General features: G+C 30.8%; 1 protein-coding gene across 1 annotated transcript; it reads right to left on the bottom strand.

The window, feature by feature from the left end:
- Positions 1-5,329: 5,329 nt before the first annotated feature.
- On the bottom strand, positions 5,330-6,889 carry LOC107026365 (beta-D-glucosyl crocetin beta-1,6-glucosyltransferase-like). Its single transcript, XM_015227308.2, has one exon. It carries the CDS (start codon positions 6,822-6,824, stop codon positions 5,484-5,486), a length of 1,341 nt encoding a protein of 446 aa, XP_015082794.1. The 5' UTR covers positions 6,825-6,889; the 3' UTR covers positions 5,330-5,483.
- Between the last annotated feature and the right edge of the window lie 11,711 nt (positions 6,890-18,600).

Genomic DNA, 18,600 nt, shown 5'->3' with positions numbered 1-18,600 from the left:
ATGCTCTTTTATTCAACACTTAACTTGGTCTTCACTAACACGATGACACATCAACATAAACTCCCTCCTGGTTAACGTATACTCTAAACTCATCTATACTAGTAACTCTTACTCTACCTTCTGTCATGAATATCTATACAAACTCATCACTTTTTTTTTGTTTTAACTCATCACTTCTTAGTCTACCCATAAGGGAAAACTCCTCATTAATAACTAATTACTGGTGCATGACTAGAACAACATAATTTGTCTCATCACTATCTCCCTTTCTCAGTTTTTCTAGAAGTACGAGGTGTTACATAAAATTCGTTTTTCCCCATATCATGCCTATCGAATATAGTCTTGAATCATAACAATTTTGATGAACTAAATATTTTTTCTTAATTTTGTCTAATTAGCACAAATAATTATCACATGAAATTATTAGTGAAACTAAAATTTAATAAATATAATTTTTAAAACAACTTAAGGAATTGTTAATCTCCAATTGAATATTACAAAATTGTAGCCAAATCTTTCAATTCAATAGGCTACTCGAAGGGCCTGTTTGGCCATAGATTTCCCAAATAATATTTGGGAAAAAACTTTGCAAATAGTGTTTGTCCATATACTTTGTCATTAGGTAAATATTTTTGACAAAAATCCCAAATTTTCAAATACTAATTTTTTCTAGTATTTGACCAAAATCTCATTATTTGGGATTTTTTATAAATTGAAATTTTATCCCAAATTTTTATCTTTGACAAAAACACCCTCTGTAATTGTTGCTTGCGTTATATTACATGGTTTTTTATGTTAACACCACAGTAGTGATGAAATATTCAGTGAATGTTAAATGATGATATGGTTATTGATGAAAATGATGAACAATCGGCTAAGGATTAAAAAAAAGTTGCTTTGTCTAATTCACGATGTATTGGATGATGCTTGTTGCACTCACTCGATTTACCACATTGCTCTAGTGTCATGAACACTATTTGTTATTGTTGTAACGAAGATCCAATTGACTTATAATACAAACTTATGGTTAGTTTTGATAGTTTTTAAAACTTATGGGCATAAATCATATTTTTCTAAAAAAAGTGAAATGTATTTCCCAAATACTATGGTCAAACACATGGTGAAATTTCACCCAAGTTTTCACCCAAATATATTTGTCAAAAATATTTGAAAATTTATGGCCAAACGCCAGAGGCGGAGCCAGAATTTTCAATAAGGGGTTCATAATTTGTAGAAATAGATAGCTAAAGGGGGTTCGACATCTACTATATATATATATAAACTTATTTTTCATCATATATAAATAATATAATTTTTCGCCGAAGGGGATTCGGATGCCCCTAGCAAACGGTAGCTAAGAAGATACCTATAAAGTAAAAAGTTACGTTAATCGAAACTTGAGCGTATAAATCTATAACTATTTATACTAAAGAGGTTAGATATTTGACAAACTCATACAAAATGCGTTAATTGATATTTTATTTTGATTAGCTGACCTAATTCGTTCTGTCTGGTCTTATCTAATTCAATTTGATTTTTTTCCTTCTGAAGGAAGAATTAAATTAAGATAACAAAGATTTGAAAAGAACAAGAAAATGTTACTGAGTAACGGCTTAATCTCTCCTTTTAAAATCGTTCTTCACCTCAGATTGAATTTACACGTGATATTTCTTAAAATAAAATATCGATTTTTCTGTGATATTATTACAGCCATAAGTGTTGATGGTGACGTACAAAAGAGTTAGGATCGTTATTTCCTCATCAACCTTTTTTGTATGCTTTCACCATTTTATTTTATTTTTACGACAAATACAGAAGATATTGGAGCTTTGTCCCCCTACATTAATTAGTTTTCCTTTATTTAATCATAGATATAGTAGGTGAGATTGGACTCTTTCATTTGTATTTTTTAATACATTAATTCACCATCATGAAAAATGTCCTTATCGCTAATTAACGTGGTAAATATACTATGAATTTTAGTAATATTTACGTTAGTAATGTTGGTAGTACTACGTAATATAGTTATATTGGCATTGTTTTTTTTATATATTGTTTGGTTTGAAGTATTAGAAATAGAGAGTGCTATTGAACTAATGATAACTTTAAAAATATTTATTATGTGACTAATTTAACATAAATACACTCTCGATCTTGTAACTTGAATGAAATACATTCTTAAATTCTTATCAAATTTAAAGATGATTTCAAACTCTCATAGTTTTTTATTATAAAGTCATACTCCTTCAAGAGTTTGAGATCACTTGTTATGTCATGTGATAGATGAGAGGTATATGTAAGTCAAATTAATCAAGTAGATAAGTGTTCTTAACACTGTCAATAGTTCACAGATGAAATTAATAATTTGTAGCAATTAGTTTAAGGGTGCTTTTATTACTCCTCCCATTTGAAATAACAAGTATGGCATAAAGGGATAATTATATCATTAGTCAATTTACGGTATATGTTGAAATCTTTTGCATTACTAAATACATGAAAAATTATGATATAAGTAACGGGGAAGGGTCTAAAATATCCCTCAACTATTTGAATTGGTAAATGACTATCCTCCATTCATATTTGGACCTCCAAATACCCACGTCAATCTTTTGGATAAAAAATACCCTTATGTCTAACGGACCATACTCATCAGGTGGAAGATAATATTGTACCAAATCTAATAGTTAAAGGCATTTTAGGCCCTTTTTCGTTAAAATAATTTGAAATCACTTAATATATAAGGTCACATGATTGACTTAGTAGGGGTTTAGCCATGCGAGATACCATATCACGATATGAGATGGAATCAGCGTTTGGATATGCGATTTCAAATTTATAATCACATCATTACTTTTAAAATTTATTATTCTCACCAACATAAAATTTATTATTACTTTAAATTTGATAAATATAAAAAATAAAGTAGGAATTGATTTGGTTAATTAATAAGAACGGTAGGAGTAATACTTTTTAGTTTTTTCATAATGAAAAAACCTTCTCTTACGGCTACTTATGAAAATGTTTAAGGCAATTGAATCTGAAAAAGGATGAATTTGGTGATACTATATGTTTAATAATCACTACTTCCAATATGTTTGATTTTATTACGAAATTAATGCACTAAAAATATGTAATTATACACAAGTGAAACAAGACATGAGTCATTATGATATTGAAACACAAGTGAAAATTGTCATAACTTGTGCAGTGTAACATAATTATTTGCTAGATTATCAAAGGAGTGATGAATATTTTATGGTCCATAAACATATAAATATAGTTGTGAATGATATTGACCAACAAATGACTCGGAAAAAAATGATGATTCGTCTTCTCGGTCATATGATCGAGAAATGTTAGTTCAATGTGAGGAGACTATTTGTACTATGTCGGAGAATATATTAAAAGCTAGCACACTACAATTCATGATTTTTTTATTGAATTAAAGTTAGACGAAACGATTACTTAAGGGAGTACAAATAGCTTTGTAATAATTTATTATGTAAATTTTATAAATTATTGTCTATTTAGTAAGAATGAATAACCAATTGGGTATTTTAATAATTTTATAACTTATAAGGTTTTTGTGTTAATGAAAAAATATACAACACAAAAATTTCATATCGCATATCTAAATAAAATTTCGATTTCATCTCATAATTTGATACTTATTATGATATCATACCAGGATTCAATATCTTATGGCCAAATGAACCCTTAATCTTGAAACTCATAGTGAATTAAACAAAAAAGATTAGGCACTCTCTATCCCTCTCCCCCACTCATCCACGCACCCACCCAAACTCCTTCACTTCCCAACATTTTCAACTTTTTTTTCTCTATTTGATTCTTTTTACCAGTTTAAATATTATTTTTCTAATTTATGACAAACAAGAAAGAAAAAAAAAGGATAAAAATAATGAAGCATTCATGTAGAAATAATTAGTTCAATAAAAAATGACTTAATTAATCAAATATGTATAAGTATTGCATTTTTCTTTTGTGTATTCAAAATAAAAGAATAAAAATAATTATTTCTTTTTTCCATATCGTCATCCCACCATAACAATAATACAGAATAATATAAATATGTGAATTCATTTTAATTTGGAGTTTCGAATATCCTAATTAAGAATAAGAGATTAAAAAAGACATTACGATAATTAATAGAAAATTTTATATTAATAAAAATAATAATTATTTTACTTAATAGTACCTATTACCATTTTCAAATAATGAAAACATTAATTTTATGAAAAATCACTAGTTCTTAAACCATACTCTTGATATCATTGTCTGAATTTTATTGATTGTGAAAACATAAATCATCTATGCATTCATAAATTCTATCAATTATTCATGATCGTAGAACTATATAATTTTCACATAAATGCATTACTATGATAATTCATTCAAGAATATATACCTGAATCAGTCATGGTGATTTTCAGAATCTTGACTTGAATTGAGCTGAAGTCTTTTTGTTTTCATTATTCAAAAGTTGTTTCTCTCTCTTGCCTTATACTTTATGAATAACTTTGATGGATAAGACTATATTTTTATGACAGAGAGAGGATCCTCTAAATAAGAGTGTATTTAACATCATTTCCACCTTTCCATCATGGTTAGAGATAATGGATAGTTTTGAAACTACCCAGTAACTCCCCACTTAATGGGTAGGTGGAAGATGTAATGGTAGCTGGAAGACTTAATGGGTGGTTGAAAGTTACTAACGAACTTCCCCACTTCTCCACAGTTATAAGTAACTTCTCCATTTATCCAATTAGAATTAGAATTTAGTTAGTAATTAAATATTAAACCAAAACAATATTGACGTGAGCCATAAAAACTAACACATGTGAGCCATAAAACTAACATTTTGGTCATAGTTTAGGGGATATTTGTGCATTTTCCATTCTTTTTTTTGGTAACAACTTCTCATGTGGCATGTTTAAGGCCACAAGAATAAAAGACAATTTTATATATATGACATAATTTTAATTTAAGACGACATGATCAAAAAATTTATTTATTTTCTTAAACTCTGTACCAAGTCAAACTAAACTATTCTTTGTGAAACGAAGAAAGTATTTTATAAACTTGTTCGAACTTTGTGCAATAATAAAAAAATTTCTATTAACTCGTGGTTTAATCTTTATCTAATACCTCAACTTTATAAACAATCTAAAAGTTTAATTTGCCCTTTTACTTTTTATTCAAATTCGAAAAGATAATACAAATGTACAAATCTATGGGAACTTGTTTTTTCAAACCAAACAACACCAAAGTATCTTTCCTAGATGATATTCAGCCTCTGCTTGTGGAAAAGGGAAGCAAATGAAAAGTGGCTTTTATTGATGTAGTACAAAACATCAAAAATAAAATCCATTTGTACCTTTATTGAAGTAGTACAAAACAACTAAAATAAAATTGGAAAATAGTGAAAAAATTTATTACTCTCGATTATACTGAATATGTTATTGTTATGATTTCTCCGATGATAAGGTCCCCTTCTTCTCATCAATCAAGAGTTGTATAACCTTAACAACTCCATCCATCTCCTCTTCTCTTTGAGATCTCACATTCTCACCAAGATTATTCATCTTCTTCCTCAAATTCTCCCCTGTTTCGTCACGAATCACATGTTTAATTTTCTCAGCTATGTTAACTCTATCAAGATTCCCTTTTTCATCTCTTGGGACCTCAACAGCTACTCCATTTTCGACCATCAATCTAGCATTCAAAGGCTGATCATAAAGCATAGGCATAGCTATGATTGGAACACCAAATTCTATGCTCTCTAATGTCGAATTCCAACCACAATGCGTTACAAATCCACCAATACTTGAATGCTTTAGAATTCTTTGTTGCGGAGCCCATCCTTCAATGATCCTTCCTCTATCTCCAATTCTTTCTTTAAAACCTTGTGGAAGTTCTACTTGTTCCCCTTTTTGATACCTAACAACCCATATGAAATCTACACCGCTAACCTCTAATCCATAAGCTACCTCTTCCATTTCTTCTTTGCTTAAGAAATACTCACTCCCAAATGAAACGTAAACAGTTGAATGCTCTGTTTTCTTCTCAAGCCATTTGACAAGTTCGATATCAATCTTGTCAACATCACCAACACCATCTTCAGGAGATTCTGTTCCAATTGGTACAACTTTTGCTTGCCCTGTTCCGCAAAGATAATCCATGTACTTCCCATCTATTGATTTAGTGCTATGAACAAGCACAAATTTATCTGATTCAGTAACTTTGTCTCTGTCAACTTCAACCTCCGCATCATCAGCAACTTCATGTGTCATCTTCGCTAGCTCATAATCCCTCATATAGAGAGCTGGGAAAGGGAATTCCTCTCCTGGATTGAAATAAAAATGGAAAAAATAACTAAAAATGGCTGCGTTTACAGTGTAGAATCTTAATGATGGGATGTTGAGTGAAGATGCAACTACAGCTGACCATAGTAACATGATATCATAAATAAAAAAATCAGGTTTTAAATCACTCAAGATTTGGTGAAGCTGTGGTTTGGTCATCTTAAGTGTTTTAAAAAGAGTTTGTTTAAGATGATTTGGAAGGCCATTGGTAGTGTGGTGATGAGGAGGAAGTTCTGGTAAATTTGGTAAGTGAATTTCAACTAAATGAATTGAGGAAGAGTACTTTTCTGGGATTTTTGCCTTGATGAAGCTAAGATTGATGGGAGAAGAACATATGTGAATGGAGAAACCTCTGTTTGAGAGTTTCTTGGCTAGTTCAAGAAAAGGTGTGATGTGGCCATAAGCTAAGTATGGCAACATTACAATTCTCATCTTCTCCATGACTTGTGTCTCTGTATTTTTTCTCAATGAAAAAGAAGCTCTTTATAAAACAACAAATTGGATCCACCTCACCTCTAGTAACCATTAACCATAGTTAAATTTTCCTTGATTAACCAAATGAATTTTTATCTTAACCATTAAATAAATAATTAGCCATGTGTAAACCTATCAAAGCCTGAGAGATATGTTACTGAAGGTAGGTGAGCCAAGTCCAAGCAATATTTTCCCCCCCTAATATATTAGTAGGACTAGACATAGAATATCGAAAATTAAATTATCAAATCTATTACTCATTAATATATGTTTAAAGAGAAAGTTATGGTTATTTGGTAGAGTTTATTAATATAATGCAAAATAGAATGTATTAGTTATGTTTGCATTAATTTTACATAGATTATATTTATGTATTGTTTGATACGCTTCACTATTATTATGAAAAATATAAAAAGGTATTAGGGGCAATTGGATTTTTAACTGAGTTAATGCATGCATTAAAAGCACTGCATTGCTAATACCTAGAAATTAACGGTACTAGATAGCAAAAGAGAACCAAATCAGGTACTAGTGATATACAAGGCTAATGTATGAATATTTTTTTTTTTGATACACTACCAAACGACTTGATCAATTTGCTTTTTAAAACATATGTCTTTTAGTTGTATCAATTTACTCTTCTTGATGTCTTCTTACTTGTTGATCTACTATAATATCATGTCTCCACATAAAAAATGAAAATAATCGAACAAATAATAGTATTAGTAATATAATGCTATAACTTCAGTACTGTATTATTGAATACCATTAAATTGAAATTTAATTTATTGTTCATCGAATTACTGAAACAAATTTCTTCTAAAAAATACTTAATCTACTTTTTGTTATCAATTATTGAATTACCAAATTTGAAACTAAAAAAACCTCAACTGAATATTGAACACCCACCTCTTATTAGATAGTGAGTTTTAGGCCTCATTTATTTCCGTTAAGATTAAGAGGTCTGAATCTGAATACCTATCTGAATATTGAGATTTGCATTAAGATCAGAGTGTTTTGATCTGAAAACACATCTGAATATTAAGATCTGATCTCTAAATCTGAACAATAAATAATTAATGTTGTTTGTTTTCAATATCTGAATCTGAGTGTGGAAGTGAAATTAAACATTATATTGATAAAATATTATAAAATTTTCATTTCAACAAAATATATTACTTTTGATTAAATTTTTTTTAAAAAAAGTTTTAGTAATAATGATTTGGAGTACTAATTTTTTTTCATTCAAAAACCTTGATAAATAACAATATATCAAAAATATTATTACAATCAGTGTTCTTGACACACATCAATACAAGAAAGTTATTAATTAAAAAAATACTTGAAAAGATTTATGAAAACTTACCAATTGGAAAAAAAAATAGTGTTTGCTTGATAAAAGTGAGAAAAAAAGTTTTTAGTGATGAGATAAAAAAGTATACCCAAAGCAGACAAACTATGATTTATTATTTGATAACTTATTAAATGAGTCTGAATGTTATTAAGAGTCTTCTACAGATCTGATTTATTTAGATATCTCCAGACCCATTAAGAGAGTTTTTAAAAAATAAAACAAATTAACTTAATGGGTTGAATCTGAATGATTCAATTAAACCTAAAAATCAAACGTATTTAATAGATTAAATCTGAATAATTAAAATTTATACCTCTATTAAGTGAAAACAAATGAAGTCTTAGTAGGAACGTGTTTGTTTTTCATAATTCAATACTTATTTAAGGACATTTATGACAACTCAACTATCTCCAATTTAAGTCTTGAATTTACGTGTCATTAAAGGAATGCAGTCCTTTCACTTTCTTACTTTGAAACACATATTGATGTGGTTCAACATATCTTTTGTTTTATTGGTTTTCCTATTTCGTGTTCGCAATTCATATAAGAAATTTAATTAAATTATGTTTTATAACACGAAAAGTATTTTTAAAATGTTTTTTTTTTATATTTTAAACTCAAATTTAAAATCTTTAATGAAGGGTGAATTACTTCATTAGTGCAATACAATTCATATCAATAACATCTCATTATTTTTCATTCTTCGGTACTTTTTAATTTTTCGATGACATGTTTCCTTGAGTTTTTGCTTTCACTTTTCAAAGTTAAATTATGTAATCGGATCAACATTTGACAATGTAACTTTAGGGCCTATTTAGAAGGACATCCTGCTAATTGAATTTGGTGTAATTGGTGTAATTATTTTGTCTTGTCTTATTTGGAAGGATATTTAGTTACTTGGTCAGCAGGTAATTGATATAATTGACAGGTTGTAATTACACTATAATTCACAGGCAGAGACTGTGAATTGCTGGTAATTAACACCTGATTACATTTTATTTTTTTATTTCTATCTTAACTTTTTTGTTTTAATTTTTTTAAGTTTTTATCATTATTATTCTAAAATTTGTAAAAGTTTATTTTTTATTTTTTAGTGATGATGCATAAGTACCCCTCAACCTATGTCCGAAATCTCGGAGACACATTTATATTATACTAAGGTCCTATTACCCCCTGAACTTATTTTATTAATAATTTTCTACCCTTTTTCGGCCTACGTGGCACTATCTTGTGGGTCCAACGCTGGTTATTTTTTTTAAGCTAGTGCCAGACAGGCCGTAAAGGGGTAGAAAATTACTTATAAAATAAGTTCAGGGGAGTAATAAGACCTTTGTATAGTATAAGTGTGTCTCTGAGATTTCGGACATAGGTTGGGGGGTACTTGTGCATTTTTCCTATTTTTTATTATTATACTTCATTTTCTTCTTGTTCTCAACCTTACTTTACGTCATTCTATGTCATTTTCTCGTATTATCTATTTATTTATGTCATGCTTATTTTCTCATTAGCATAATTTAATTAGTATTCTAATTTTTAAATTAATATAAAATTAATTGTTAAGTAAGGTTGTAGACACTTACATTTTCTTTATTAAGAAAAAATAAAAATAAATTATATTTTTTGCTATGTTGAAATTTGTAATAAGAGTATTGTGTTAAATTTTTTGTTTTGAATTTATAACTTATGTTATATTTTCAGTTCATTTGTTTTAGTAATATTGAATTTACATTGCACATCATTCTTAACTAGATTTGATAGATTATGTTTTTGTCAAACATATAATAATTTATGACATTTTATTTATATATTATTCTTTTTTATCAAACATGCATTTCACGATATTCGTAGAAATTTCGTAGTTTTAGTTGTTACAATCAATTCAATTGAAATATTTTAATTTGAAAAAATATAAATCAATTATTTTTTCATAATATTATAATATTAGTTATAGAAAATATGTTATTAATTAATATATTTTTAAAAAAGAATATATATCTTAAATATTTGATTTAATGTTATTTATAAAGTTTCTTATTTGTCTAGCATAAATTTTAAATAATTAATTTTTATTTTAAAAATATATTATAATTTATAATTGCAATTGCGCATTCAAAGAAACATATGTAATTAAACTGTGGCATCCAAACAGTACGTGTGTAGTTATACTATAGTAACCAAACAGATCAGTGTAATTACTAGGCTGATAATTACTAGCCTAGTAATTACACCAATTCTAATTACCAAGTGGCTTTCGAAACAGACCTTAATCTTTCACCTGAAATTTTTTTCTTCTTATAGAACTTCTTGCGTAGGTTTTAAATATCTTTATAAAATATTAACAATTAACTAATATGATTTAATTTTAAAAATTAATTAAACTAATTCTTATAAAAATGAAACATGACAATCAATTTGTGAGGGGAGAAAAATATAAATACTATCTTCTGTCTCAAACTCTCAACAAAGACTTAGCACACTAGACAAAAAAAGTACTCCCTAATTAATTATATAAAATTTTCTTCCCCTACCCACAAAGCACTAGAGTAAAGCTGATTTTTGCTACTTCCTTCACATTTTTTTTAATATCTGGGCTTTGGGCTCTCATATGTTTACCTTTTTTCTACAGTATAACAACTTAATATCAGTAGTAATATCTATATTAATTTCAGTTATTACAATTTAAATGATTATGATGAAACGCAATAATAATTTTGAAATATCAGTTAATGAATTTGCAACTTTGCATATATAAATAATGTGTGTGTATGCACAGCACAATCAGCAATATGTGTGCATACGGTATACAAATAGTTCAAACAAAATGCCTCACCTAGGGAGTACTATGGATAGTGTGTGTGTATTAACAGCTCAACAATCTGCCATTTATTAACAAATAATATAAACAAGTTTCGGCAGTTTCTAAATTTGTATTCCAACTCAATTTTATATATAATATAATATACAAAAGATAAATATTGGGTCCATGCGGAGACGTATTTAGGATTTCGGTTAGATGAATGCACAATTATGAAAAAATGTATCTTAAATATAAATTTGGTCGATTTGATTTTTAGGTATTTAATATGAACCATAAACTAAAAATTATAGGTCCAAAATATATAGTACTACTAGTTTTAAATTTTAATATACACATTTAATTTAATTATAAAAAAAATATAGTGCTAATTCTTTAAAGGAATTTTCAATGTAACACACTTCAAAATTTTGAAAGATTAAAGGGAAAAATAAAAGCAAAATTAGTTGTAACGTCAAAGATGTAAATGATAACCACTTGGAGAGGTGTTACTCGAAAAGACAAGTGCACCTAATCATCATTTTATTATTATATGATACTCCCTCCATTTCACAAAGAATGACCTGGTTTGACTTGGCACGAAATTTAAGAGTATAAAGAAGACTTTTGTATCTTGTGGTCCTAAATTAAAGTTAGATTAAATGTATAAAATTGCCCTTTGATCTTGTGGCCTTAAAAATGCCACGTGAAAATCTGATTTTAAAATGTTACCAAAAAAAAGAAAGAGATCATTCTTTTTGAAACAGACTAAAAAGAAAGGAGGTCATTCTTTTTGAAACGGAGGAAGTACTTTAAACATAGGTTCACACATCTATAGTTAAATGTTTTTTTTAAAAAAGGGTTTAGGTTCAAATATACCCCCGAACTATCGTAAATGGTATGCATATACCCTTCACTATACTTTTAGTACATCAATGCCCGTTCAAAAATTAGAACACATTTGCATCTCACTTAAGGAAGAATAATTAGTGACACGTGGCACAATCCTACGGCTCAACCCGATTTGACCAATTAATTAACCCAATATTTGTGTGGGTCAAATCGGATTGAGCCGCAGGATTGCGCCACTTGTCACTAATTATTCTTCCGTTAGAGTGAGGGGCAAATGTATTCTGATTTTTGGACGGTAAGGGCATTGATGTATTAAAAGTATAAGGATATCTGCATACCATTTAAGATAGTCGGGGGGGGGGGGTATATTTGTTCTTTTTTCCTTTAAAAAATATAACACTACTATATATGATCTAGAGAGGGGAGCATGGGTTCACGTGAAACCACGACACCCCCTTTAGATACGCCTATGCGTGTATGCACAAGCAACCATCATCTAGTTATTAGAAGAGAAAAGAGATAAACTAGAAGGTTCTTTGCTAAAGTGTATTAGAAAAAATAATGCATGAAATAACTTTGTGTATTATTGCTACTTTCTCCATCCATATTTAATTGTCATAGTTTTCTTTTTTATAGTCATATTATAAGAACTTTAAGTAACATTTTACGATGTATTTTTTATTATATCGATATGCGAAAAATAGTAATTTATAGTACTTTTCGTATAGTTTTTGAATATCTAAATTTTTGTTTAAAATTTGAAATAATGTTATCTAATTTAACTTTAAAAATTATTCAATTTGACTTTCAAAAAATGTAATTTGAAAATTAAAAGTGGATGGAGATAGTAGTACCTTATTTGATATTCTTTCTTGACACTTGGGGGTGCTCTCGGGTCGTTATAAACTTGGTGACAGAGCATAAGGTTTTGGGAAATTGTTTAAGGTCCAAAGTCTCACAAGCCACGTTTAGTAAAGTCTTGTTCATCGGTGTGAGTCGCGACACATCCATGAGCGAGAGGCCATAAGGCGATAGAAGTTTCACGTTCTTCATTACTCTCGTGTTGTGCCATAGAGCTTAACTCCATATGATCTCTCTCTTATTTCCCTTGTCCGGTGGTTTCTAGTTGTGATTGCTTGGAAGAAGGTGATTTTTGATGCTTATTGTGGTTTTGTGACTAGGTGTGTTTATGGGAATGTGGATTTGAAATATTGTGATGTGATGCCATTTATGGTTGTGTGTGATTTATGAGATTGGAGGTATTATGATGTGAAGTTGTATGATGATTTAGTTCTAGCATGATAAAAGTTATATGGTTAAATGAAGTCTTTTTTGGGGAAAATGAGTTATCTTATGGTTATGTGCAATGATAGTAGAAAATTAAGGTGTAGATTTGATGAGTGTTGAAGGAATGTGGTAAATGGTAATAGTTGAGGGCTTCCCTCTTGTGTGGATAATGTTTCATAGTTGTCCTTGTGTTCGATTGAAGTCATTGTGTAGGTTTACTCCAAGGAGGGAAATAGTGTGCTTACCTAGCAAGGTAATTGTGAGGTTAGAATCTATATAGCAAGACTGTTGGTTCCCAAATGAATCTACCTTAATGGGCGGAAAGAGAAAGAGGGAGTTTTGTTCCATGAGTTTGAGTTATGTGGTGCCTTAGAGTTGAATGAGGTGATGTTTAAAAGAGTTTGTCTAAGTTTGAATCTTAAGAGGAGGGGGTTATGCTTCACTAGTAAGGTTGATTGTTAGTCTTGGTGTTCATGAGTTAAGGTTAGTATGGGTTCCCACCTTATGAGAGGTATAGTGGGATTATGAAGTATGAGGCCTTGAAGATGCTTGGTAAGGATCCTAACAAGAAATGATGGGAATAGGCTAAAGAGTTAATTTGGAATAAAGGCCCCGGTAACTCATGATTCCTTATGGTTATTTGATTTGTTTTAGATGAGTTTACCCTAAGTGGGGGAGAATGAGTTGAGTAGTAAGATGTTAGATACCTTTATCTTTTCCTTCTATTCTTACTCAAGCTTGAGACCAAAATCTTTAGTAGTTTGGTTATGTTTTGGAGTCTTGAATTTGAGTATGAGTTGCATATCTCCTTATGTTATGGTCTTCATTGATGATATGATGTTTTGCATGCTCTTGATGTTGTCATAGTTTCATGAGTAGATTTGTAGTTAATCTATATTTCTCATGTCAAAGTGTAGCTAATGGTATTTGCTTAATTGCTTCAAAATTATTATGTCTATGTGCCAATGTGTTATTTGAAGGTTATTACATGTTGAGCTTTGAAATGATATGATGATCATGTCTAATGTTGGAGAAGATAGTTTCTTCATAAGTGAAATGAAAATGAAGAAGTGAGTATCTACTTTGAATTGTGGAAATTGTTCCAATTTGCCTGTGTTGCTAAAAATGTTTAATAATGTGTAGTTTATGTTCCTTGTAAGTTTGACGCATTGACTATTGATGTTATGTTTCATATGCTGCTATTTGAGTCCTTGATGTCCTTGAAAGTGTTTAGTGTCATTCGAGGACGAATGTTTTTCTAAGTGGGGGAGAATGTAGCGACCCTCATAATGAACTAGGTCTAACTAGAGCTTAGCAAGTGTTTCATGAGCGAATAATGTATTGAAATAGTGAATCTTAGTGTTTGAAGTCAGTTTGGTAAGTTTGAAAGTCAAACGTCAAGGGACGATCAAGACGCCCGACGACTAGACGTCTATGTGCTTGCATGTATTTTGGTGTGCCTTTGTATGTTTGGGGAGTTGTTTGGGGTTAAAATTTATAGGGAAGGAACCTTAGACCTAGATGAACATGTTTAAGGGTTTAACGTTAAAGTACGACTCCACATAGAACCCACGAGGGGCCCTAGAGAAGGACTCAAGACTTGGCAACAAAACAGTGTCAATCAACGAACCAAACGACGACCTATCGACCAATAGACGGTTCGTCGACTTGGTCCATCGATTGGACCTATAAGTCTGGAAGTTTTGGAGCTACAGACCCAAAGCACTAGCCCTCATCAGTGGGACGTCGATCAAATGACGGTCCATCATTGATGAGCGTCGCTTGCAAAAGTTGTTGTGATGCGACCTCACTTAGGGTGTTTTAGTAAATTCACTCCAAGTATTTTATGGAGCATGAACATTTGTTTTAGGGTATTTAGGGTATTTTAAGTTGGTTTATATTCCTAGAACCTAGGTTAGTCTTTATTTTCAAAAACTAAAACCCCTCTCTCAAAACATCATTGAAGCTAGAACTCAAGGAAGGGCTAGGAGTTAAGGTCTTGGACGTTTTCTTCACCGAATTTCGTAGGTTTCTTCACATTGAGATATGGTAGTTCATCCTTGAACCTTCTTTCATTCAAGGAGTCATTCCAAAGACTTTTCAAAAAGGGTTTCAAACTCTTAATTCTTCTATCTTTGACTCTAAGAATGGATCTTTGGCTCTTTGCATGAAAATATTTTAATGGATGAAATATGTTATTTCTAATGTTAGTTGATGATTTTGATGTCAAAATCTCAATGAACCGATGCTCATGCATATTTCCAACTTTTGGATTATGGAGTGAGTTTAATGTACATGTTTAGATAATGTTAGGGTGGTTTTTATTTATGTTGTATTATGAATAGTTACTGCTCTTTACGCTTATTTATGATGATTTTGTGAAGTCTTGAGAAAAAGTGGCTAAGGCTTGGATGAAGTGTAAGTTGGTTTATGTTGTTTAGTACTTATTGAAGCACTCTTGAGTGTATTGACCACCTTTGGTGGCGGTGTTTACTTGAAGTATATGAATGTATGTATGAATATGTGTATGACGATTATGGCCTTGAAAAGCATAGCATGTGAAATAAAGTGATGATTATGAAGTATGAAGGCATAACATGTGAAGTAAAGTGATGATTATGATGTATATGCTTGATATGTCTTATGAAATTGTTAATGTGTATCTTGAAGATATTATGTCTAAATGAAGTATATGTATATATGAAGCATGATAGTGTGTGAATCATGATAGTGTGTGAATTATGATGAATGAATGTATAAGTATGTTTAGAAGTCAATGTTATGAATATGGTGATTATGTGAAAGGTGTGCTCACATGTACTCACACACACTATGAATGAAAGAATGAAGTTATGAATGAAAATGGGGGATTGTAGGGTAGACACTCTTCGTGAGTAGAGATGAAGTTTCTAGACCATTCCCTACTATTCCTAAAGAACTTTAGCAATGAAAAGGGGATTTTGGGGTGAACACTCTTCGTGAGTTGAGATGAAGTGTTCAGTAGCAACCTCACTATTTCCAAGAGCTTTCTGAGATAGGTTCGAGGTTGGATACCCTTTGTGAGCTGAGATGTGGTGTTAAAAAAATAACCTCTAGGGATAAGTACCCTTCGTTAGTTGAGATGTGGTGCTAAATAACTATCCCTTAACCTATAGTTAATGAATATTTCAGACTCCGTGGGGGAGTTATGCTTAGCACCGAGAGGACTTGAAGAATGAGTGGGTACACTTCAAGAGTAGAGATGTTGTATCCAATGTACCTCTTGAGATGAGTGCTCTTTATTAGTAGAGAGTGAGTTGCTTAGAAGCAATCTCCTTATCCCTTAACTATGCGCCCGCATAGGTGTAGTTATTGGAGAATCCATGTAAAGGCTAAAGAAAATGACCTTACCTTAGGCAAGTGGGGATCCCTCATCCGGTAGGGGTTAATATAGAGATTTCATGTCTAGCTCTCATGGTCTATGTCGGTTAAAGCTAGCCCCCACAAATGAATGCAATGAACTATGTCTTTTAAAGGGTGTACTACTTAGGGTAGGTAGTGGAATGAGATGTTATCTATCTATTGCACAAGTGGGCATTTGGAGGGAGCCTTGGTGTGTCCTTATATGAAAATGAATGAAGAGGTCATTATGCATGTAAATGAAGTAATGTGACTTTATATCTAATGAAAGTGAAGCATGTTGATTCTATGTCTAAGATTCATGAAGTGTGATGATTTATGTGTAAGATTTATGAAGATTATGTAAATGATGAATGTGAATGTGCCTAGTCTAAGGGAATCCTCAAGAAGCACTAAGGTGGAAGTAGTAGTATCGAATGCTACTTTCACATTGCACTAAGTGTAACTTGGGGGTTGTCTTGGAGGATGGTTCTTATGTGAAGTTCCTAAATGCAAGTACGTTTTTCTAGTGTCTTTAATATTGAATGTTGACTTGTTAAGTGAAATGAAGCATTCTTATCTTTGATAGTCTTAAGGATCACTTGGGTGTGTATTGAAGAGATTGTATGGGCGATTTCTTCATGTCTTACCTTAGTGAGTCTTAGGATAACTTGGATAGGAAAAGTCTATATGAAATGTGTTTACTGTAAAGTATGATCTTATGTGGAAATTATGGAAATTTTATCTTATGTGCTAAATGATGATTTATATTATGTTTTATGACTTGATTCATGAAGGTTTTAATAAAATAGAATGAAAGGTTTATTCCAACTAAATGTCCTCTTTTGCATGTATTTTTGCATAATGTCATACTTAGCACTATGTTTGTACTAACCCCATATTTTTCTATACTCTATAAGTATGGGTGGAAGGCAAGTGAAGGTTCTTAAAAGGCAAATCTTAGGAAGTGAATCTCTCAAGATTGGTATGTCCTCATATATTCGAGGACATAGTCTATGTTTCTTTAGTTTCTTCCTAAAAACTTGTATAAGACTTAATATGTATATCTTTCAATGTAAAGGATCGTGACCCTAAGATATTTAAGATGTGTCTTTAAGTTGGCTTGTGACGATGAGACTTATTCCTTAGTATGTTATAAAAGAGTTTCTTACTTATATTGTTGTGAAAAGTTTTAATTCCACACTACTTTTCATACTTATGTAACGAATGATAGCTAAGAGGCTTGTGCAAAACCTCCGAAGGATCAATTAATTTTCTATTTAATGATGTTTGAATTTAAAATAATCTATTTAGTCAAATAATATTTGATATTTTTTTATTAATAAGTGTCACGACCCAAAACGAGCCGCGAGTGGCACCCACATTTATTCTCCTATGTGAGCGAACCAACCAATCTAATCCCAATTTCTTACCAATATTTCAACCATGATAACCAGAATATAATGCGGAAGACTTTGAAACTCATTAATATAACCAATAAATAACTTCTAAAATTTAATACTTATTATTCCCAAAATCTGGAAGTCATCACCACAAGAACATCTATCCTCAAATTACTAAATCTAAGAGTATCAAAGAAGCTAAAATAAATGAACGGCTAGTCCATGCCAGAACTTCAAGGCATCAAGACGTAAATGAGAGAGAGTCCAGTCCGAGCTAGGAACAATAGCTCACCCTGAAATCTGACGTGATGAAGACTGGCTAGAGTTGAGGACGAGTTGAAGACGATGGCACGTTTGCTGCACTCCACAAATAACAAAGAAAAACAAATACAAGTAGGGGTCAGTACAAAACACAAGTACTGAGTAGGTATCATCGGCCAACTCAAAATAGAAAGCAATATATATCGAATAATACATAAAACCAACCAAATGCTTAACAGGTGATAGCAACAAGTATAAGAATCATTTACAACAACACCAAACACATCTATGAGGACTCAAGCCTCCACACCATACTCTTTTGGGAAATAGGTTTCTTTAAAATCTGAGTATGTTAGCATAATTCAAGATTCATTCTCTTTGTTCTTCTTGTGTCGGAACGTGACACTCCGATCC

This window comes from Solanum pennellii, chromosome 7, assembly GCF_001406875.1.
Source record: "Solanum pennellii chromosome 7, SPENNV200".
Taxonomy (NCBI): Eukaryota; Viridiplantae; Streptophyta; class Magnoliopsida; order Solanales; family Solanaceae; genus Solanum; species Solanum pennellii.
Note: the sequence above shows the minus strand (reverse complement) of the source record. Positions and strands in the feature narration are given on the sequence as shown.